The sequence below is a fragment of the Ornithodoros turicata genome, chromosome 6 (assembly GCF_037126465.1).
Source record: "Ornithodoros turicata isolate Travis chromosome 6, ASM3712646v1, whole genome shotgun sequence".
Classification (NCBI taxonomy): domain Eukaryota; kingdom Metazoa; phylum Arthropoda; class Arachnida; order Ixodida; family Argasidae; genus Ornithodoros; species Ornithodoros turicata.
Window position 1 is genome coordinate 56143522 of NC_088206.1, and position 24126 is coordinate 56167647.

The window sequence follows — 24126 nt, forward strand, 5'->3', positions numbered from 1 at the left end:
GCTATCATAAAACATATTGCACCGCCCATTGTGAAATCTGAATTACAGAAAAGTCAGGAACTAAAACGTGTATATTAGGTAGCAAGTAACTTGAAAGGAACTCGTTACTTTTCCAGAGTAGCTTAGTAAATCAAGTTCGTTTGCATTACAATGAAAAATACTGAGCAATTTTTTTTGTGTATTTTCTTAAAGGAGCATATGTTATTGCGACAAGCAGTAGCGTAGCCAGAAAAATATTTTGAGATGGGTTCGATGGGAACTAATACACAGGGAGGAGGATTTCACCCCATTTTCCCTCCCCCAAATGCACTACCAAAGGTACAGTTTCGGGAGGGGTTTCAACCCCAACCTCCCCTCTGGCTACGCCACTGGTGACAAGGATGGTACTTTTGAACCCATCTATGGATGAACCCTGCATGGATGATGCTAAAGTGAATGTCACACACACAGAACTAGCATTTGCTCTTTTGACTCTTTTTAATAAGTTCATTCTGTGAACACTATTCTGCTATGTACAATAAATACTAAAAAAAGTTCCTAGGACGACAAAAAGAACTCCTGAACCAAGAGCTCCATCGTGACAGTTTGTCAAACCTAATATCAATCGGCAGAAACAAAGGATGAAGAATTACTCACTTTGAGTCTACAGAGGCACGTTAATACGCTTGTACTTCAGTGAAGTGACGCGAGTACCAGCCATGCACACTTCGTTATGTTTCCCACATTGTGAGCAGCAGGGTGCCTACATGCATATTTGAACTTTCTGAAGTGCTGGATGTGTGACAGAATGAATAAACTTTAAAAGTAGGCTGTAGAATAGAACCCCTTTAGCACATGTACACTGCGGACAGTATTTTATCTTAGCGGGCAGCAGGGCTAGTGCCAGAGGGGGGGCAAGGAAGCAAGGAGGCTCTGCTTGAGGGCCCAGGCTTACAACGGACTTGTTGTACGACAGCCATCTAGCATCCCGAGGTCTATCCATACATTAAATAAAGCCACATTTCTGGTCGAAGTGAACTACAGTTTGTTTTTGAAGCAGGACGGAGAGCCCACTGCAAAAATTTAGAAAAATCATAATGCATTTTAAATGGAGCCAGAGGTTTAAAAAATTGAGTTTTGAAGTTCTGGAAACCAGAATTTAAGGCACAAACAGGCAGACAGACCCTGAATAATTTTTTTAAAGAACTAGTCTACTGGCAAAAACCATAGCACTCACAAATCTTGCTGGAAAGTGGGCAGGCTCCAGAGTCAGCAGTTTTCCTTGCCGCCCCCCTGGAGGACACATTCATCTTTCCCGTAACATTAGTGCGTAAAAATTGCCGGAGCTAGTAAAACAAAGCACTTAAAATAAACAGCACTGCCCTGCTCGCCACTGCCACATTTAAAATACAACGAATCAATGCCGGCACAATCCATCCTGTGGATTGCATTGCTTGAAAAGCAGCCAGCATCATGGAAAGCAGGATAAATGTACATAATAGATGGAAACTGACAATCCTCTAATGCAATCTCTGCAGCTAACTTAATCGAAAGAGGTAAAATTTTATCGTACTGACTCATATTACATATTCTTTAACCAGTTTGTTGTTAGCATTTGCAGCAAAAATGAAAAAGGAATGCTATAGGGGTTCCAGGGTACAACATACAAATTTAACTTGTCCAAGAGGCTTGTGTTGGACCTTGAAGCTATTCAAGTGCTGTTACCACAGCAACACATAAGATACTGACAGTAAAAATTGTAAAACATTATTGCTCAGGTGCTCGCTGCAGTCACCCCATACGATTTGAAACAACCAGTTCAACCCTGCTGATTACCATCTATGATCTGGACCACCTGTAACTTACGCTTATATTATTATCTAGTGTGCTCCAACATGACAGAAGGAATCTAAATAATATGTTCAATATGTGTGCTGTGCAGGTTTTGAACTGTACAAGAGGTTGAATACTTGAAATGGCTGGAGCCAACTTGCTGTTCTTGGATCCTGACAATGCTTCCAGCTTGTCACATTAAAAAGGATCCACTTTGAGTTGAGGAAATATCTGTCGGCACAGAGTTTTCGCCGAAACAGGTAAACAGTGATGTAAAATGGTCTCAGTCTGTCACGGCAAACACAGTTCCACACACGGAGTCAGTCAGTTGTTGAAAGGCACCCCCGAGGTCATTCTTGAGATGAACAGGCAAACATAGCACATGGCATCACATACACACACACACACACACACAAGGGACTCAAGTGTCCGCCAAACTGACCCTGAGGATCAGCCACACCACAGCAGATGTCCACAAGGTTTGAAGTGAGCATCTGAACAGTTTCTTGCCCTCGTGACTAGTTGCACTTGATGTGCATGTCTACAGGGTTCAAAGGGGAGGTAAGGAAAGGAGGGGGAAGGCCGAGAGGAACATAGGACTTACATAGGATTTAGAAGGGATAGTACATACACACTGCTGTAAAACACTATGGCACTGTTTCTCCCTACATCAAATTTTCATTGCGTAGGATATCCTTCCTCCTGGCAGTACAAACTGTTGAACTGCCACTCGTGCATGGATGATGCTATAGTGAGAGCTACGCGGTCGGTTTGGGCCATGCGGTCCACGGGAGAATGATATAAAGGGTGTTGATTCTTATTCAATACAGCTTTCTTTATAAAAAAGCTACGAAAACAAAGTAGTCACCGTTTCTGCAGGTGGGTGTACGGCCAGGCAGACATTTCTGTCGAAGAGAGTGTGCAACTGCTAGATCAGTGATTACCAAAAATTCATTAATCCACTTTTTAATTAGAGGTTTTGAGGGGATATGTGAGATGTCAGAATTGAAGCCAGTTGTAGTCTGAAGCCACCTTATTTTTTTTTAGAAATCCTACAATGAGCAGGTACGTCGCGGTATCTATCGCCAAATTTTGCTGTGCAAGTGAGCCGAGACAGGAACAATTGTGTGTTGAGTGTGCGATAGCGCCCATTCCACAGCACAGGGCCACATACTTTGGAGCCACGGAGCTGATTGGAGTAGAAGCCGATATGCTGGCTAGATAAACCATTTTGCGACCTAGATAAGCTGCCGGAGGTGAAGGTAATCTCTTTTCCTGTGCTCCTGACCAACACCACCTAGATAGAGAAAGCCTGCTTACTCGTCGCCGTGACGTAACAATTAAGAGTCAGCCAATGAGGATTGTGTTTTGAACGGCCGTAGCCAATCGCGAATGTGCTTTCGGCGGTCGTAGCCATGGAGACGAGCCACAGTCAGCCGCATGGGCAGCCACTGTCGTCTGCGAGTAATGAACATCCCCGCGTACTAAATGGGAAAACAAAATAAAGCGCAAACCGGTCCTATATTTTTCTCAATAGTACTTATTTTCTGGAAAGCGGGTTTCATTTTAGTCGATAGGTTTAAATTTGCGAATTTGGCTGCAATCACTTGAGAGTTCTTGAATTTGCAGAACAGCGAATCGCTGTAGCAGACGAATTCTGACTATGTAGTATATGTGTCCACGTAGCGAAGGAGGGAGAGGAGGCATTAAGCAGGCCTTCTGTATCTAGGTGGCATTGTCCTGACACGCGTGGTTTTGTCACATTTGCATGGCACAATTTGGCAATGAATACATAAAAGTATGTGCCATTTTTGGCCCCACAGAATGCCTCAGAAGAACAGTCTCTGTTCAAAATATCAGAAGGTCTCGTCTTGAAGCGCTGCCCTTAACATGCCCATTTTGCAATTAAAAAAGAGAAGGGCGGCTTTAAACAATGACTGGCTCCAGTTTTTTTTCTTCTCCCATTTCCCCTCTAATTCAAAACCCTCTACTTCCAAATATATTTAATGAATTTTAGTCAATTGGTCATCTAGTAGCTACACACCCCTCCACAGACTGTCCGCCTTGCCATAGAACCTCCCTGTGGAAACGGCATCTGTGCTGCTCTGGTAACTTCTTCATTAAAAGTTTGTATCAACTAAAAACGATCTGTATGTGCTGCAATGCCCTTTTCCAACACAAGCCATGCTATCACTAGCCCGGGACAAAGCGGCTACATCCCCCTGAGTAAAGCCTTTTACATAAACAGAGGCCACCGTGCCAAACGAGAACAAGTCATCTACTTCCAATTATCGTGTCAGCCACATTGTCCACATTCAAATGAATTTAAAACAAAACAAAAAAATACAATAAGGATAAAAAATTTGCCATGCACGTGGCTTTGCTGTCCCATCTGCCTGCAGACACAAAATCCCTTGGGGTTGTAGTGCCTTCCTCAACACTGCATTCTTTTGAAGGAATATGTTGCTATAATGCCATTACCTCCCCACCCATAACTTTTCAACCAGGTATTTGCCCACAAAGGTGTGTCTCTCTTGTCTGCTGGCCTTTTTTTTTTTTTATTGCCTTTTTGGTAGGTACTTTGGAGAGGGGCACTGTAAGATCTTTGGGAGAGTGTTATGGGTGGGGGAGGAGGGGGTGCAGGGTTTCCTGCTTCAAATAGCGTTGGGTACATTCTACTGTTTTTGCACTAGCATCTACTTCATCGTAATTCCTTTCTCTTTTAAAAATTTCAAGTGTTTTCTAATGCCCGGCATGAAGGCTTCCTGCATCACTGGAAGCAGTGTGTCACGATGTCTCACTTTCCAGACATTGCGCTCCCCTACAAGAGAGCTGGAGTGCTGCGTGGCGACAGAACGGTCTCACACCTTCCAGTAGTGAACTACGGGGAACAGGAAGCACCCCACAGGGTCTCACAGTTTCATCAGAAGTTCTGTTGACGCTTCTTTTTGGTGTCCATGGCGTCAAGGATGGGTTGTCTCTTTGCTTGATAGCGTCGCCTCAGCTCCTCAATCTCTCGTTCCATCTCAGAGTCAAGGTTGGACATACGCTGGCTGAGCTCTTCGTAGCTGAGATATTTCAACTGCGGAAAAAAAAATGAGAGTGTGAGTTGTAAGAATGTTAGGTCAGTGTAGCCATTGAACCTTTGTGCAAAGCAACACAGTCAAGCCGGCATTTTCCTTACTGCAGTATCTTCGTTTCCGTTTCTGATACCAGCTATTCATTTTCGTTTCCGTTACATTGCCGTTTTCGGTAATGGAACAGCTGTTACACAGCTAGGGAAGGGCACCACTTTCAGCTCTGTCAGCACCCCCTTTTTGCGCAAGTGCTGTTTCGGTGTCATGTGTACACACTACAGATGTAAATTCAAAACAGTGGGATGCGGACATATTGCAGGATTGAAAAAAAGAAGAAAAAACCTTCCTCGTGCAGTCATGCTCTGTCATGGAGTCTGTTGTGTAGGTCGCATGTGTTGGCGTCATGACTCATACGGATAGGGATGAGTAAGCGACGGATGCACACTCAAGATCCAATATTGCGCTTTCCATGCTCTCATGTCGTATTCAGGGCATATATTACAGGGAATGAAGTAGGAATAGCGATTACCCGAATTTAATACCAGACGATCATTCTTGTTCATGTTTCTGTTTTCCAGTAAGGGAAGATCGTGGCGTGCATTTGCATTATCGTCACCATCTCCAATTGCAGTAATACAGTAAAAGCTCATTAAGTCAAACGCCAGTTAAGAACAAAATTAGGCTTAAGTCGAACGCCCACGATGTCCCGTGCACAGCCTGTATTCCCGTAATGTAAATAATACCTGCTTTAGTCGAAATCGTTTAAGTTGGAATCACGGCTAAGCCAAACAAATGTTTCGTCCCAGGTGACATTTTTCATCTGTTTAAGTCCAATTTCACTTCAGATCGGTAAACACCACCTTTCTCGACTACGGATCGCCACGATCGGCCAAGTTCTTCAAGCCAGCCAACACAATCCAATCCAAGTCCGCCTGATTGAGAGTTGACGGGATCAAGGCTTGCGTGATTCCAAAACTAGCGCGAGACGCTGCGCGCGGGCTAGGCTGTTCGGCGCCAAAGACGCTAGATGAGGACGCGGTGAAGTGAAAGTCAACAACTGTGTGTACTGTGCGCGTGCTGTTAAGTTTTGTGCGACACGTCATTGTCGACGCTCAGGCAACGCAGGTTGAAGACTCTCACACTTGCAAAAAAGCGCGAGCTGATAGCAGCGGTTGAAGCAGGCACAAAATCGAAAGGAGAGATTGCCGCGGACTTCCGGATACCAAAGAGCACGTTATCCACAATTTTGGCGAAGAAGTCGACACACAAAATGTATAGGAAGCAAGGGAAGATATCAGACTATTTCCAAAGCTGTTAGAGTGCAACCACAACCAGTGGTTTGTAGTAATTGCAGCAGTAGTGGCTATGTTTGTAATCCTTGAAGTACATCTGCACAGTATAGTGTGAGTTAAGTTATAACTACAAATAAAGGTGATATTGATCCATTTGTCGCCTATGCAACAGTTTAGGGGCCAATTTTTATCAGAATTTGGCAGCTGTTTGATAAGTCAAACTAACTGGTCTGGATGATGGGTGGTGGGTGTTTGAGTTAATGAGATTTTACTGTATACTGCTTCTGTTACTATTACCGTTCCCTGATTCTAAGTGCAGAAGAGTAGGGCAATGCTAAAAATCTTAAAATTCTATCAACCTTTCCTCCCGCACCAAAGCTCTACAGGAATTAAATATATATATATATATATATCAAACGTACAAAGTCAAAGTCACCGTCCACGAATGAACGCTGCTGCTGTAACCTTGGAGGCTGAGGTGTAGCTGTCTCCAAGGGGCTATGCTGAAGAGCTGAATTCAGTCCACTGAGCAGACCCTGTGCACCAATCTGGTTCAGCTGGCGCTGCAGCTGCTGAGCAAACTTGCGATCCTGCGAAGCTTCAGTATCTCCATCGGACATGTCAACGGGCTAAGGGGGGAACAAAGTGGAGAAAGGATATCAGTATCTACCTCAATTATGCAAATAAATGTTCCCAATTCTTTTACCTGTAGAGAAGCAATTGTCTTGCCCAGGTCCGGTGGGAAGTGGTTGGGGTGCGGGGTGCCCTCGTGGGGAGACACCCTGTTGTTACCCTGCTGCTGTTCCCGTTCTTTTTTGTCAAAGTGGTCGAGGAAATATGGACGGTAGCTCTCTTTCTTTTCCCCCGACGAAGTGTCATGCCCTTTGAAGAAAAAAGAAAACACAAAAGAAATGAACTACTGACTACAGAAAATTTATATAACAGACATTCAACGAACCCTCAGCCGCTTAAATTGAAATGTCAATTAACACAAGTGTTTAGCATGGTAGACCGACTAAGCCAGAGCATAGTTCCACATTCCAGGAGCCAATAAGCCAGCAGCTTGAAATAGCCCCATCCAATGACTGAAGCCCTGTTATGTCCGTCTGTTATGTGCGCCACAGTGTTACGTTCTCTCTTACTGCTTTCTGGCGACATCGAGTTAAACCATGGCCCTCATACCGAGGATCAAATAACCCATATCCTACAGAGCTTATCAATACTGCCCCGCATCGAAGCCGGACAGGCCAAGCTATTCAACGAAATAAAAGACATCAAGTCGAGGCTAAATGTTACAGACTCCAAGGTCAGCGATCTAGCCATAAAGGTTTCTGCAAAAGGGTCTGAGCTGTCATCGCTTCATGAAATCCGCACTAAAGTCCGAGATCTGTCTATTACGTCAGGTTCGCTTGCAACTAGTATTAATATAATGAAAGGCAAAATGGGTGACCTGGAAAATCAAATGCGTAGTAACAACCTCATGTTTCACGGTCTTCACGACAGTCCTTCTGAATCTTGGACGAATTCCAAGTCTTTGCCGCTTGACTTTTGTAAAGAGAAACTTGACATCATTGCATCCCCGCGTGACATAGAACGTGCTCATCGCGTCGGGCGTTACCGGCCAGACAAGTGCCGACCTATCATTGTCAAATTTGCTTCCTACAAAACCGAGGAAGATATGTTAAGCAACGGTCATAAGCTGAAATCTACTAGTTACTCCATCACCGGCGACTATTCCTTTGCGGTTCGGACAGCTCGAAGTCATCTTCTCGCGTTTGCCAAAGCTCAAGCTGTCCCCTTTAAGTTACGTTTTGACAAGTTGTTGGTTGGGGGGAAAGTGTACATTTTTTACCATGTATCTTCTAAAGTTGTGGAACAGGTATCATAGCATCCCAGGTGTCTTATGCCACGTGAAAACTCCTCTTCACGTCCCCTCTCTGTCTTACTTATGAACATTAGAAGTGTCATACCTAAGCGGGACGACTTGTTCAGCTTGATCGCCTCGTCTGACGCTGACATAATCGCTCTCACAGAAACATGGTTGTCTACGGATGATTCTGACACGGAAATATTGCCCCACAACAATGAATTCAAATATTTCCGCCGTGACAGAGAGGGTAGGCGAAGTGGAGGTGTTCTCGTTGCCGTCAAAACCTGTATCGCATCATCGATTATTAACACAACATCCTGCTTAGAGATACTATGGCTAAGTGTTCAGTGTGTACGCACCAGTTCTGTGTTTGGGATTTGTTATCGGTCTCCTAGTGATCGGTCTGATTTTGTTACTCACCTACGCAAAGATATATATATTTCATCTCAACCCACTTTCCTAACCACTGCATTACACTCATGGGTGATTTTAATCTACCTAGCATCACATGGTCCAATAAAGGTGCTATACCTAGTTCCGCTACCATTGACAAAGATTTCATCGATATGTGTCGTGACTTCAACCTCACCCAGGTTGTAACATTTCCTACGAAACTCACTGCTTCTACATCAAATACTCTCGACCTCGTAATATCATTTGCACCTGACACCATCGAATCTATCGCAACAGTGGGCGAGCTTAGTGACCACAAAGTCCTGCATTTCTTCTACCGCATAAACGCTCCTTGCCAGCGTATTGCAAGAAAAGTAATAAACTTGTATGATAAAGCCAATTTCGAAGCCATCAATCACGAGCTAAACAACTCAATTTCTTCTTTCATAACCAACAGCGCTCTACACTCAGTAGAAGAAAACTGGACGCTCTTTAAAACAACGCTACTTAATCTTGCCGACGCCCACATACCCAAGATATCTATTCTTTCTTGTTCCTCTGTACCATGGTTTACCCATACGTGAAAATCATTGCCCAACAAGAAGAAACGATTATTTAGACACGCTAAGCGCACAGGCACCGATAGCACCTGAAGCAGACATGGTTCGTGCTTATCACAATACAAGCGATCGCTGAGGTTAGCGAAGCACAAATACTTTCAGATTGACCTTCATTCTATCCTCCGTACTAACCCCCGCAAGTTTTGGAATATAATCAACCCGCGCTACTGTTCGGACATCCAACTTACTAACGAGAACGGCCTGGTGGTTGAACCATCTGAATGTTGCAACATTTTTACTCGTACCTTCGCCAGCGTCTTCACGGTCGAAGACCCCTTGGACTTTCCCTTACCTCCACCATCTCCATACTCTCCCATGGAACCGTTAGTCATTACGGTACCCGGTATTATCAAAATAATTGACTCTTTAAAGCTCACGTCCTCAGCAGGCTTTGACAGTATTGGTGCTAAACTTCTGAAAGGCACCAGTCATCTTTTCACAATCCGTCAGCACAGGTCAGGTACCATTAGACTGGCGATTAGATAAAGTCATCCCCGTCCACAAGAAAGGAAATAAGTGCTCCCCAGATAACTATCGACCCATTTCACTTACAAGTGTGCCATGCAAGATCTTAGAACACATAATCCACTCTCACATCATCAATCACTTAGACAGCCTAAACATAATTTATCAGCACCAACATGGTTTCCGTAAGGGCCATTCATGTGAAACACAACTTGCGCAGTTTGTACATGACCTACATGACAACCTTGACAAAGGCTATCAGACTGACGCTATCTTTTTATATTTTTCTCGCGCCTTCAACCGTGTTCCTCACAATCGGCTGCTACTAAGACTCCAATGCATGTCCACTGACCTGTCCATCCCCCTAACCTGGATCTCCAAATTTCTCACTACGCGCTCACAGTCAGTCGCAACTAATAACCACACTTCCGGATTCGTCAACGTTGCGTCAGGCATTCCGCAAGGCACTGTTCTTGGTCCCCTACTCTTTATGATCTGCATTAACGACCTCCCGTCTCACATCACTTCAAATATAAGGTTGTTTGCTGACGATTGTGTAGTTTATAGACGCATAACCACTACTAATGACCTCACTAACCTCCAACAAGATCTTTTAATAATACTACATGAGTCATGTAAGAAGTGGCTTATGCCACTAAACATAGATAAATGCTGTCACGTCCCATTTTGCAGGAACAAACCGAAATTTCCTCATACGTACCGATTCGACACTACCATTATCCCTTCTAATACATCTTACAAATACTTAGGCGTCACTTTACAATCTAATCTGTCGTGGAATCTGCATATCGCTAACATTACTGCCAAGGCTACTCGTACTTTAGGGTACCTGCGACGTAACCTCCATTTAGCTTCAGCTGACATCAAGCGCCTTTCCTATCTAACCCTTGTCCGCCCCCAGGTGGAATGTGCTTCCGCCGTTTGGGATCCTCAGGCCCTGTTTTTATCTGACGAGATTGAGAAGATTCAAAACAGGGCTGCACGATTCATTACAAATAACTATCACCGGGGCACTAGCATCTCTGGACTAAAGCAATCCCTTGACCTGCCACCACTACGTCAACGAAGGGCCATAGCCAGCCTCTGTCTTTTCCACAAGATGTTCCATTCTCCTCTCGCTGTACGACCATACATTGCCCCAGCTCATTTAATCTCTTCTCGCATTGATCATCAATACAAAGTGACACGTTTCGCCCATAAAACATCAAGGTTCACCGGCTCATTCTTCCCGCGCACCTCAGTTGTTGGAATAACCTCTCACACGACATAGTGTCCCTCGTTTCACCCACTCGCTTCCACGACGCTCTAGATCAGGCCATCTCATAATAATTCGAAACAGGGTTTTGCTCTTCCACCTTCGCGACCATCCTTGTTAATTGTTGAATTGTTAGTTAATCCACGACTACTAAAGTGATTATGCCGTATTTATGTCACCATGTATTTGTTATAACATGTATTCTTCTTTCAATGTTTTATTATCGTTGTATTGTTGCCTCACCTACTCACCCATGTAATGCCCTTTTAGGGCCTTTGGGTTAGGAATAAATCAAAATGAATGAAATGAAATGTCTGGAGACTGGTTGCCAACATATACTGTTACATCTGCAATGAAGTATGGCAGAAAGAACACAGATGGCTTCTGCAAGTACTAGGAAGTGGAATTTGAAAATTATGTAGCACATAAAGGTGGACAAACAATGTCCATTTCAATATTACATATGGTGAGTACAATCAGAGTGTCGCTTGATGATAGCTTTTGTGTAGCCCAGTCTAGCTTATCGAAAGTGAGGATGTCATTGGGTGGTCTACTTCTGCAACTAATTGCTCACATGTACTGTCAAATCATGCGTTTTAGGTGTATGTAAGATTGAGGTTTCATTGCACATGAAGTATGATACCTGCAGAGTAAAAACCAGACCAAATAAAACAATCATCAAAAAATTTTCGATTGTGCTTATTAAACCATGTTTGTAGTGCCCTTGTGAACACTAGTATTACAATGGACTGCACAAAATGACAATATTGGGACTACCCTAAAACGTCCTAACGAAGAGGCTGAACTCTTCCGCAGGATATGGCACAGAACAAGCAGGTTAGGATAGAATTCAATAGTGCCAAAACCCAATATCCCCAGTGCCTATTTCTAAAGATGGAAAACAAATGAGACATGCCAGATGATCTCACACAGCTACACACTCAAAGCAAATTAGACATACTCTTCATTGTAGAGTCATCGTCACCGTCTTCCCCATCGCTGTTGATGACTAACGTGCCCAGATTAGATTCCACATCGCTTCCTGCTGTTCCCGATTGACATTCAGGTGCACCATTGCTTCGTTCTGGAACTAGAGTCCCCTGATCGACGTCCAATTTCACCATCGTACCAGCATCCACTTCGTCGTCGTCTGGAAACTGTTAAATGAAACAGAGAGACACACTAGTACATTTGTCCTCTGCTTTTTCAGATATCCAGGAGGATGTTGGTACAAACCATTGAACAAATAACATTTTCAGCTGAAGGAAAAGTTTGGTACAGTTTAGTGCACAGTGGCCTACACTAGCTATGTACCCTAATTTTCTATGACTTACATGCACTAGACAAGGGATCACTCTGAGTTATTGTGGGTTTATAATTATCACTCATTAGTATATAATTATCACTGATCAGGTTCGGCAGCAAAAAATAGCAGACAAGGAGGGTTGACAACCGAGCCACTTTGGATGTTGTCGTGAAAAAATTAAGCAAAGTTGACCGATTTATCTGCTGTTCAATGGCGCAACAAAGTTGAACGGAAGCAAGGCAAAACCATCTGTCGTAAAGCCAAAGGCAAAAGTTGAGCAACAAACTGATGACTAACATGTCTTCTGTAATTTCTCATTAACACAAAGTTCACCTACCGATTCACCAGAACTATTCCGATTATCTTTTCGGAAGGCTTCATTTTCCTGAATGTCGCGTGCTTCAACAATCATCTGCTGCAGCATAGCCACAGGCTTGGCGTTGCTAATGAAAATGTGCTAAAAGAAGACATAACATTTGGAAACTTTAGAACCACACGTGGTGATAAACTGAGGGGCCCGTAGGCTCAGCTTAACAGCTTACTTGCAAAAGCTCCGAGGCAGTTGCCCGCTCATCAGGGTTTTTCACGAGGCAACGGGACACAAAATCTATGAACTCCGGAGACCAATGGTCTGGGTCTCTAAAGGATGGTGGTGGCTTTGTCGGAATCATGAAGATGGCCTACAAACAATGAACATGAGAACATCTGTACTGCACTGCCCAACATATGAAACATCACGCCCATTTGCAAGATAGGGTTCGGCAGAGAATAAGCATCAACTAGAGGTGCGCGATTATTCGTATTCGAAAATTTGATATTCGAAGTTTTTGAATATTCGTAAAAGTTCGAATATTCGATTTTTTTCAAATATCACACAGCTTATTACAAAGCTGCTGCGCGCTGGAATTTGTACGTTGCGGTAACAGCGATGAACATGTATAGTGGCACAGCTGCAAAGTGACGCGCAAAGCTTCCAAATCCGTACCCTCATCTGCGAATGCGCTGCTACACGTTCGGCAACCGAAACCGAAACTGAAACTAGTACACAGTTGTGTGGAGCCACCATTTATATGTGCATATAAACGTATGCCCTATGCTAAACCAATACATTAACACACATTCCGTATTACCACTTGGGGCATTTTCCTAAGGATCAGCAGAACACAGCTGTGACGATGCTTGACGATAACTCAATTAACTCTTAGAAGCCTTTATCTTAACATTAGATATTCAATATTAGATTCGATATTCGAAGGGCAATTTTGCAGACATTCGTATTCGATTTGTATTCAAAATTTTCAATATTCACCACACCTCTAGCATTAACCTATGCCTATCGTGTGCTTAAACGCTTACTTGCTTTCTCATTTTTCACTATGACCACGAACCGAATGTGAGGTATTGCTCTGTTTTGCTTACTAGAATTATTTCACTTATACCCCGAGACAACATAAGAGCTACAGTCACAGAGGTATACCTCCACCAGTGAATAATGCAGTCCGCATAGTGAGAGGGGGGCATACGAGAAGATGGCAGATGCCAGGCAGATGACGAAGCTGGTTCACATTTTATTAATGTGAATATTTTACGTGTCTGCTTTAAAAGCATGCAAATGTGCTTGAAGTGGGTCTCCTCAGATGAGTGTTTGACAATCAGTGTGCAAGCAGGTTTGGAGCATGCTGGCACACCACATTGTCACTAGGAGGCATCATGTGCCTGCGTAAGCCAATCACAGGCGCCTTTAGATTTGTGAGTGGCGTTGATCTGTAAGAGTGAACGCACCCTGAAATACAGACCATGTAGATCATGTGCCTCGTAGATGTATTACCCATTACCCAGTATTACCCACACCCATATTCCCCTTTCCCCCATATTACCCATATTCGGACCATCATTTTCAGTGTTCTCTTTGTAGTCAATGCAAAGCTCAGCCGTACTACTCACACAACGTCACCAAAATATAGGTAGTAGTCATAATTTTTAAAAAAGAACAACCTAATAACAATCGGATATTCTCACGATCAGTAATGAGTCACTTACCCTCATGGGATGAATATCTCCGTAGGGAGGTTTACCCTCTGCCATTTCCAAGGCCGTAATGCCCAGGCTCCAAATGTCTGCCACACAGTCATAGCCTATCTCTTGGATCACTTCTGGGGCCATCCAGAACGGGGTGCCAATAACTGTGTTACGTTTTGCCATTGTGTCCTGACACCCCAAATGAACAGGAATTTAGAAAGATGTCCGTAGGTGAACTGAAGAAACCAATATACCGTAAGCTGTCCAGCAACTCCAAAGTCCGCTAGTTTGGCATGCCCTTCTGTGTTCAGCAGGATGTTTCCTGCCTTAATATCCCTGTGAATCTTGCGTCGCTGGTGTAGGTACTCGAGGCCTCGTAAGGTGTCGGACAGGATTGTTGCTATCTCGTCCTCCGAGAGCTGTAGGAACGCAACAAAGTTAGAAATAAGTAACATGATTTTCTCAAGATGTAGAGAGAGAGTTCAACAGGAAATGACAAGAGCGCAAACAGTTCTGGTAATGATAAATTGTGGGGAGCGGTTACCAGGTGCCATTGGAAAGGTCATCACCTTTTCTGCACAGTGTGTGCAGAGGGCAGGAAGACATGGGAAAACCTTCAACAAAGAGGGTTAGAAAGGGGAGCACGGTCGACAGGAGGAGAGTTAGAGCCAGACGATGTCGGAGAAAGACTGAAGGAAGGCTGTGAAATGTAGCAGGGAACCAAGAGGTGAGTTGTTTGTGAACCAAGTTTGTGATCTCTGGGCTTTGGTTATGGTGACGGACAGGTCAAGCAGTGAAATTTTTATTGAACAGAAACACAGTTCTCCAGCATTCCACAGAAGCAGTATTTCTGTATATCTGGGAGGGAGACGTTGCACTACTCTTTTAACAGGGATGGTATGCCTTCTGAAATGTAACTGCTTTATGTACTGATGTGCACTTTGTCACTTTCTCACTTTCTAGTATCTTGATCATGCTAGTCATCACACACGCACACACGCACGCACGCACGCACGCACACGCACACACACACACATATATATATATATATATAAAGAAAAGAAGAGTAACAAATTTCCCTTATTAGAGAATTTCTGATCTAAAAAGGAAACAAACACAAAGCAACACTACACAGAACACCTTAGCAGAAATGCATGCACAGAGCTGTTTGTACCATATGGCATAACTGTTGCTGAAAACATCAGTTATGCAGTCAGTCAGTACCTGCCCTGTTGCACGGTCAGATTGGGCCACTCAGTCACACCAACAGCACCAATGTTGTGCAAATATTGTTCAAAACCGGGTATGGGATGAATTTCAAACTAAGCACAAAAGCAATTCAGCCTGTTTTCCCCATCATTGCATTTTCCCATTCAATTCATGAGCTACAGACAGTAGTACCACGGTCTTTCTATGCTCCTGGTCGTGCAACTCAGAGTACGCCACAACGGCGAGCCGATCCAGCCACTACCCCCCTCCCCTCCCTGTGTACATCACAATAAGCAAGCACTGAATTGATTTAAAATAAACGTGATCAGACGTGAGCGTCATACTCTGCCGGTACATTTCGCCGTGCGTTGCTTCATGAAAGCGCCCGACTTTTATTATCAGGTTTTATTAGAGCGGTTACTGTCAACATGACCGACACATGCTTCAGGTTCCGTATGGGTTGTATACTCGAAAAACTTAACGCCGGTCAGGAAACGTTGCTCAAAGAAGTAAAAGCCATCCAGAAAGATCGAAAAGAATTTCGAGCTTCTTTAACTAACCTTACTACGCGCGTTGGTAAAATAGAGTCCAATTTAGCCTCAATGCAAGGTAACTTATCGGAAGTTATCAGCACACAGGGTATGCTCTCAGCCATCCCATCGGACATGGCTTCGCTTAGATCACGCATTGATAACCTTGAGAGCAGGTCCAGAAGGGACAACCTGGTGTTCTATGGTATTGAAGATGCTAGTAATGAAACATGGACTGAATCAGAGGAAAAAATTAGAAAGCTGTGCCAAGATAGACTGGTTGTTGTGGTCTCAGCTGAGCATGTCGATAGAGCCCATCGCCTAGGACGTTTTCAAGAGGCAAGGACACGTCCAATAATCGTGAAGTTTGCGAACTTCAAGGTTAAGGATACCATTTTAAGAAACTCTTATAAGCTAAAGGACACTAGTAAAGCAGTGTCTGAGGATTTCACTCCCGCTGTTCGTACTGCCAGAAAGAACCTGATTGCCTTCGGACGCTCACAGGGCCAAACTTTTCGCCTCCGTTTCAATAAGCTGCTGGTTGGTATCAAGTGTTATATGTACGACGAGGAAACACAGCTTGTTCGAGAGGTCCCAAATATCGAACCACGGAGCTTGCTATCTCGGGAAAGAAACCCAGTTTCAGCCGCAACCACTAGCGATTAGCAATCACCGAATGTCACTAGTTCCTTGTCTCATCACTATAGTTTGTCAGTTATCTTTTCAAATATTAGAAGCATTGTACCCAAGCGTGAAGACCTGTTATCTCTTATAGGAACAACTGAAGCTGCTGTTGTTGTTCTGACCGAGACATGGTTAACACCTAACGTGCATGATGCTGAAATACTGCCGGGTTTTAGAGTATATCGTTATGACCGTGTTGAAAGGCGTGGTGGTGGTGTGTTGCTTGGCATCAAAAATGAAATACCATCTCGCCCCATTGAAGTCCCTGGGAACATTGAGATGGTATGGTCTTTACTTGGTCACTCCCACAACAAGATCCTTATTGGAGTTTGTTACCGCCCACCTGATGATGTTTGTCTTGTCGCTGAGCTTCATAAAGCCCTTGCCTTTGTGAAAAGCAGTTTTCCATCTCACAAAATAATGCTTTTCGGTGACTTCAATTTCCCCGATATTGACAGGAATGACGTCTATAAGCCAAAAGCCTCCGCGGTTTTGTCTTGCGATTTCTGTGATCTATGCGTGTTATTTGGTCTGCAACAGTTGGTCACCGCGCCTACGCGAATTTCTGGAACCTGTCAGAGCATCCTTGATTTAGTGCTTACCACATCGCCAGAGCTATTTTCTCCAGTAGTGATTTTTGATGGCCTCAGCGACCACAGATTCATACACACCTCCATAAAAGTACCCTATACTGAACGTAAGAATATTAAATTCGATATAATGGACTACAACAAAGGGAATTATGACGCCATAAACAGAGAGCTAGGTACGTTTTTCGATGAGTTTGTCTGCCTGTCTCCGATGCGATCTGTTGAGGATAATTGGTGTGCTTTCAAAGCTGCTCTTAGCAATCTAACTGAGAAGTACATACCCAAAATTACAATACGGTCATCCCAGAATGCTCCCTGGTACGACCGCTCGTTGAATCGCTTGGCCAACAAAAAGAAGCGGGCGTATCGCAAAGCGAATACCCGCAAAAGTGACTCTGCCTGGGAAACGTACAGGGTAGCCGCAAAAGAGTATACCCTTGCCGTTAAAAATGCGAAGCGCACGTTTTTCAGCGTGGCCTTACCTTCTCTCCTAAACAGTAACCCTAGAAAATTCTGGAAAATTATCAACCCAAGTACTGACTCCCATATGCAATTAAGAGGTAGCTCTGGTGACGTGCTGCCCTTAGAGCATAGTGCCGCATTATTAAACAATTATTTTTCTTCTGTGTTTGTTACTGAGAGAACTTTTAATGCCTCAGGTTTACACATGCTAGACACTGTTATCATGCCCAGTATCACCATTGACCATCTTGGTGTTGCCAAGCTTATCGACTGTACCCGTTCTTCATCATCACCCGGTTTGGACAACATTAGCCCCAAAGTACTCAAGAATACGTCACCAACATCTAGTCGGATTTTGTCTCTCATCTTCAATCAGTCCCTTCTAACCGGTCAGTTTCCGAACGATTGGCGCGTCGCCAAGGTTATCCCTATATTCAAAAGTGGTGATACCTTCACCCCCTCGAACTACAGGCCTATCTCGTTAACTAGCATTCCCTGTAAGTTGATGGAACATATCATATACTCGAACGTCGCCCGGCATCTCACTTCATTTAACTACTTCTACGAGTTCCAACATGGATTTAGGAAGGGCTACTCATGCGAGACGCAGCTAGTTGAGTTCATACATGACATCCAAAGTTGTCTCAATTCAAGGGAACGCATGGACGTCATCTTCCTTGACTTTTCAAAAGCATTCGACACTGTGCCTCATTTAAGTCTCTTGGCTAAGCTCTCAACACTAAATCTCGACCCCTTTGTTTTCTCCTGGATAAGAGCCTTCTTGACAGACCGGAAACAGGCCGTTTTCACTAACAACACTCTATCGAACTTCACTTCCGTAACATCAGGTGTACCTCAGGGATCCGTTCTTGGCCCTTTATTGTTTCTTATTTATATAAATGACTTACCCCAGTGTCTCAGTAGTACCGTTCGACTTTTTGCGGATGACTGTGTTTTATATAGGAAGGTGGCATCCAGCGCAGACCATGATCATCTTCAGGGGGATCTGCTCGCGGTGTCCCGTTGGTGTAACACTTGGTCTATGTCTCTCAACATCACTAAGTGCAAGGTCATGTCCTTCTCACGTTCCTCTTCACATGTCTCTTCATCTTATCAGCTACAAGGCTCCCAGCTGTTATGCGTTCCCACGTATAAATACCTAGGCCTTCACTTAGATTCAACAATGCGTTGGTCCCTGCATATTGATAAGATTGTGTCTGAGGCAAACAGGACCCTGGGATATCTTCGCCGCCATCTTGCACTTGCTCCGCCTCACATCAAACTCCTATCTTATCGAGCATTCGTATTACCCAAATTAGAATACGCCTCTGCTGTTTGGGATCCACACCAGGAATATTTGATACATGCCCTGGAATCAGTTCAGAACAGGGCCGCACGCTTCATCACCTCCAATTATTCATCGGATTGTAGCGTCTCGGGACTAAAAGAAGACCTTGGCATGGACCATCTCACATTCAGACGAAAGGTCTCCCGTCTGTGTCTTTTCCATAAGCTACTCTATAACAGAAACACTCGTGATCGTCTTCTCCCCCCTGCGGAATACATCTCTTCACGTCACGACCACGCTCACAAGATTAGAACCCCACAATGTCATACTAATTCTTTCATGTACTCCTTCATTCCTAAAACAATTTGGGACTGGAATCACCTGCCAGAGTCGATCGTTTTTATGCAAGACCCCGCCCACTTTAAGGCTGCCATCACCCAACACTACAAAACATAGCCTACATCTCATGATCGCTCCAGCGTCACTTTCCGCCACCTCTTTTCTTTTATTTTCTCACCTCGACCGTCTTTTCCTTTTGCATTCATCCAATGTCATTTCTAGTGAGCACTGCGAATCTATTGTTTTACATTGGTTGTACATCTGTTGCAATATTTTTGCTATTTGTCTGTTTGTTTTTGTTGTTTGTTTTTTTTACATGCTTTGTTTCATTGTCTTTTTCCTTGCCCCTCCGTTGTGTAATACCCCCTTGGGGGTCCTCAACGTATGTAAATAAATAAATAAATAAATACGTAATTTATTGTTTTGTTTCCCCAACATTCTTATCTACTACCCATATTCATAATCCGAGATGGGGGAAGTAACTCGACAAACAGAACTCGTTACCAGTTAAGTTACTGTGCAAAAAATGTAACTAAGTTGAAGTTACAGGTAAAGAAAATTAACTTAAAGGTCCTAAGGTACTTTGAGAAACAAATGAGTGACTTCCACGGTACTTTCTACCTAGCTGATATACACTTCTTAGTTCTTGAAAATTGCATAATTAATTCGTATCTCGATCTCACAATGGGCGGTGTAATACGTTTTATAATAGGTTTGATATATGAAAATCATACCAATACCTGACATGACGAAACAAGAATGTGCTTCTTTAGGGAGATATTTGATGATTTTGATTTCGTACTAAGGTTCATGAACGGAGCACACAGCAGGCATTGAAAGTTTAGGTTCCAAGAGTTGTCCTCTATGCAACGTCGTAGAATAGTGCAAAGTCTTAATTTTGCTACACAATGCCCTCCGTCATTATAAATACACTGCTCGTCACTATGATCAGCGTCATCTAAACCTACTAATGTACGGCCAAAACAGAATTTGTAGCATACACCGAATAACTGACCCGTCTAAGCAGTGTGGCTTGTGACACTGGCTCTGGGGTAATTAGCAGAAATAGTAAAATATATTACGAATACATTTTTTCTCACTGCGTTAACCCTTGCAATTTACGGCTAGTTCTGCATTGCATAAGCTCATCGCATCACATATGCCCTTTGCTACGTTGGATCGTCCTAGCTTCTATATATATATATATATATTGCCTCTGTGATTAGTCAGTGTGTCACTGAAGTCTGTGTTTCCTCTTGACCTCCAGCACAACTCGCGGGCAATGCAGTTCGGTTCCCGTCTTTGACTGTGGCTTGGAGAGATACGATGCACGTTTCCAGGCGTTTCCTCAGTGGGCAGAACAAACAGTGACACACATTCTATACAAGTCCGGTATCCTGTGTTGCAAAATGGGATGCAACAACATTTCGGCCTGACGTCTCCATCACAAGCGTACAGAAAAGACGGGCCACTACACTGCACGCATGCTCCAATCGCACGCCTGATATAGTGAGCGCCGCCCTGGTGTTCGCTTCTCTTCCTAGGAGATGCTCACCCATAGCGCTACGACGCAGTTTTATGACCGGGAGTATCAAAGGACCGTGGTAGTACTAAACCAAAGCAATTGCTTTTCTTTGGCAGGAGATATAAATTTTTACCATTGTAACCACAAAGGTTGGTCAAGTACACTATAAAAACAAGTCAAACCGCAGAATGCTAAAATGTGTGGTACCTTGACGATATGTTACATCTGCAAATTACCGCACGTACCGTTTTCTTACGTAGTCGCATAATGTCGGACACTGAGCCACCTCCACAGTACTCCATGACAATCTATGAAGAAAAGAACAGTTGATGTTTGCCAATGCACTTTTCTCTGCACACGGTAGCACTCACCCAAAGGTCAGATCCCTTGAAGTAAGAACCGTAGTACTTGACAACATATGGCGAATCACACTGTTGCATGATTGAGATTTCCTTGATGATCTCCTGGAGGTCTGTGTCAACTGGTACTTGCTTAATAGCAAGTACCTGTTATGGATAACAATGTCGCATTAACACCAGCTTCATGTGCGATGTGAAAACATCGACCAGCTTCTCTGAAAAAATGTGTGGTGCACTCACCTGGCCAGACTCCTTGTGTAGTGCTTTGTAGACACTTCCATAACTACCCTCCCCAAGCTTACAGATGATGTCGAAGACCTCTTCGGGCTGCCGAGTTAGGCTCTCTTCGCTCAACTTTTTTAGCTCACTGAGTACGAAAAGAACATCCACCATCTTAATGCAGTATATTAGGTCTGTGGCTGTAGTGACTTCCTCCGATATACATAAGCTAACAATGGTAGCATAATCAGCATAAAAACTGCTATCTGTGATTCATGCACAAAGGCCTGCCTGTATAGAGGTTTGTGCTGTTTTGTGTTGCATTAATTGTAGAGCTAGATTTGACATGTCCTTTACATGTGCTGAAATTGTCAGTTGCAACTTCAACTCTCATGACTGACATTTTCTTGCTATATTTTCCCTCATTTATTCACCCAATTGTAAAAAATAAAGTAAAAAATAATTTAGCAATGCCTGAAAAACTATTTATACTAGGAATTTTCAAACACTGCTCTGGAAGCTCTGCCTTCTGCGGACCACAACTTGTTGCTTCCGCCACGACGTCAACATCCCTCGTATAAATATTTTCTTTTGAATTATTAAACAGTTTATTCGTTTGCTGCTTTCACAACTCTTGCAGTGTGTAATCCACTTTTGTTTTGCCACATTTATATTTTAGTCGTGTTCCATTGACACAAATTAATCGCTGAACAAGTCACAAGTACTCTTTCATGGCATTCTTGTTTTTGGCACGAGGTGGCTGAAATAGAGACACATATTAACCAACCATTCTTTGGTGTGGTTCGATTTTTGTGAAGCTGTGACAGTTTTTGACATCCAGGCTTTTTCCCAGCAGAGCACAGCACTACAATGGCATACGTACTGCACAAAGAGGGAACTACTATAGCAAGAAGACAGATTTCATCTTGAGGAAGTAAGAAACATTTGACTGCTGCAGCATGAGACTGGATAATCAGTGATGAAATCAACATAGCAAGGAAACAAAGGAGCAATTAGTGACAATCAGAGATAGATCAGAACAGAAATAACTGTGGCTGTCGAAGATGGAGGGACCAAAGAGCTCGCTGTGCGCTCATTTTCTATTTTGGTGGTGTCACTCACTATCCTCTTTACTACAGCCAATCAAATATTCGTACCTACTGAAGATGAAATCTGTCCTGGTGCTTGAAGAAGCACACTAAGCCACAAAATGGTGGTTACCTTAACCAAACATAACCTACCTAATCTAAACCAAACTCTACTGTCGAAACAGGTCAATGCCTCCAACCAATAACAATGTTGTCCCACTACTGACGTTGAATAATGCCAGTTGAAGAAAAGGTACCAGCAGATTTCCTTCGACTGCCATTATTCAATTGAAGTATGCAACTGAGCGTTGTAAGGCTCGTGTTGTGTTCGTCCTGCTATATTTAATTGCCTCAATTATTACTACTACGTTCAGCTACTGACATCCAAAAGATCTTGCTCTTCTGATATTTCTGGCTTGGAACAACATTCTTCAAAATGCAAAGCAATCAAAGTACAATCAAAATGTCGTGTCTCTACCAGCCAATTGAAGCTTGCGCTGGATAATGCGGGGTAAAGTACATCGTGTTCTTTCACGGTAGGTACTTCATATGCACTAGACTTCCAGCAGCACCATGTCAAACCAACGCACTAGCTGAATTCCTTAACAAGTAGGTCAGCCACCCCTGCTAACAAAGCTTCGACAGTTTACATGGGGGACAAACTCAGAAAATGAACAAAACCGTCTACGTAGCACAGGCAGGCGATCGAGTTGCATTCACGGGGGTCTTTAACACGGACTTTCACCGGCAAGCTTGATGTTGTGAACTTGATGTAGTCTCGAGTATCATGAAAGGCAAGCGGTCGCTTGTACACAACAGAACTTATACTTCAACATCTGCCGCGCACAACTGAAATGTTAATTGGCAACACAACAAAATGACAAAGAAGTGATAGCTCGACTGCCACAAAAAGTAATGGCACACTCGTGGGAAGATGACACTGCAATCGTAACTCTTGTCAAAGCTGCATCCAACTGCTTCCTTTCTGCTTACAGATTGCTACCCATCCTCTTGTTTCAGAAATTTCACAACGAGCCCGGTTACCGCGAAATGCAGCACGTCATATGTAGCTCTGCTTCCGTTGAAGGTTTCTTATTAGGTGACACTTAGCGGTCAGTTTTCTCCTTGAATTCGTAACTGGGCATTGCAGATAGCCTTAATAAACAACAGATGTTCTCACGCCCGATGGGCACTGAAAGTTGGAGGTGGGAGAAACAAAACCAGCCGGAACACTTTCATTTGCATGTCCACAACACGGACGATATGTAATAGTGACCTGGAGCTAGAATTCTCGCAGATGATACCATGATATAACAGGTTTCTAAGCCTAAGATGCGCAGGAAGTGTAGTTCTTAGTATGAAGCTATTTTCGGTGTATCTGCAACCCGCTCGAAAGAAAAGCACATACCTTTTAGACGACATCATGAATGTTCGGCACTGTGTCACCTCTCATGTTTAGGACATTGCATAGACTTGCACAAACAAACACGTGAAAACAGTTAACAACTAACTAATATCACCTCAACATAGTTACACGTGCGTATTCACATCGCCCCGAAACACAGAGGAGTTTTCGGAGAGCGGAAATCAACGATGTGATATCTCTGACTTGTCCTTGCGGGAAATTGTTTACATGCAGCGCGCGGCGGCGCTGTTAAACGGCCATATTCCCTGAACAATTATTATTATTATTGTTTTGTTTA

General features: G+C 43.5%; 1 protein-coding gene across 1 annotated transcript; it reads right to left on the reverse strand.

Annotated features, from left to right (window-relative positions):
* Positions 1-458: 458 nt before the first annotated feature.
* Positions 459-24034, reverse strand: LOC135396767 (serine/threonine-protein kinase 3-like). The gene is made up of 12 exons (XM_064627922.1): positions 23832-24034; positions 21357-21483; positions 21129-21263; positions 21003-21065; positions 14385-14549; positions 14152-14319; positions 12654-12791; positions 12449-12568; positions 11767-11962; positions 6888-7063; positions 6604-6810; positions 459-4894 (listed from the first exon to the last, which is right to left on the reverse strand). The coding sequence occupies exons 1-12, from the start codon at positions 23846-23848 to the stop codon at positions 4736-4738; spliced, it is 1671 nt and encodes a 556-aa protein (XP_064483992.1). The 5' UTR covers positions 23849-24034; the 3' UTR covers positions 459-4735.
* Positions 24035-24126: the final 92 nt, after the last annotated feature.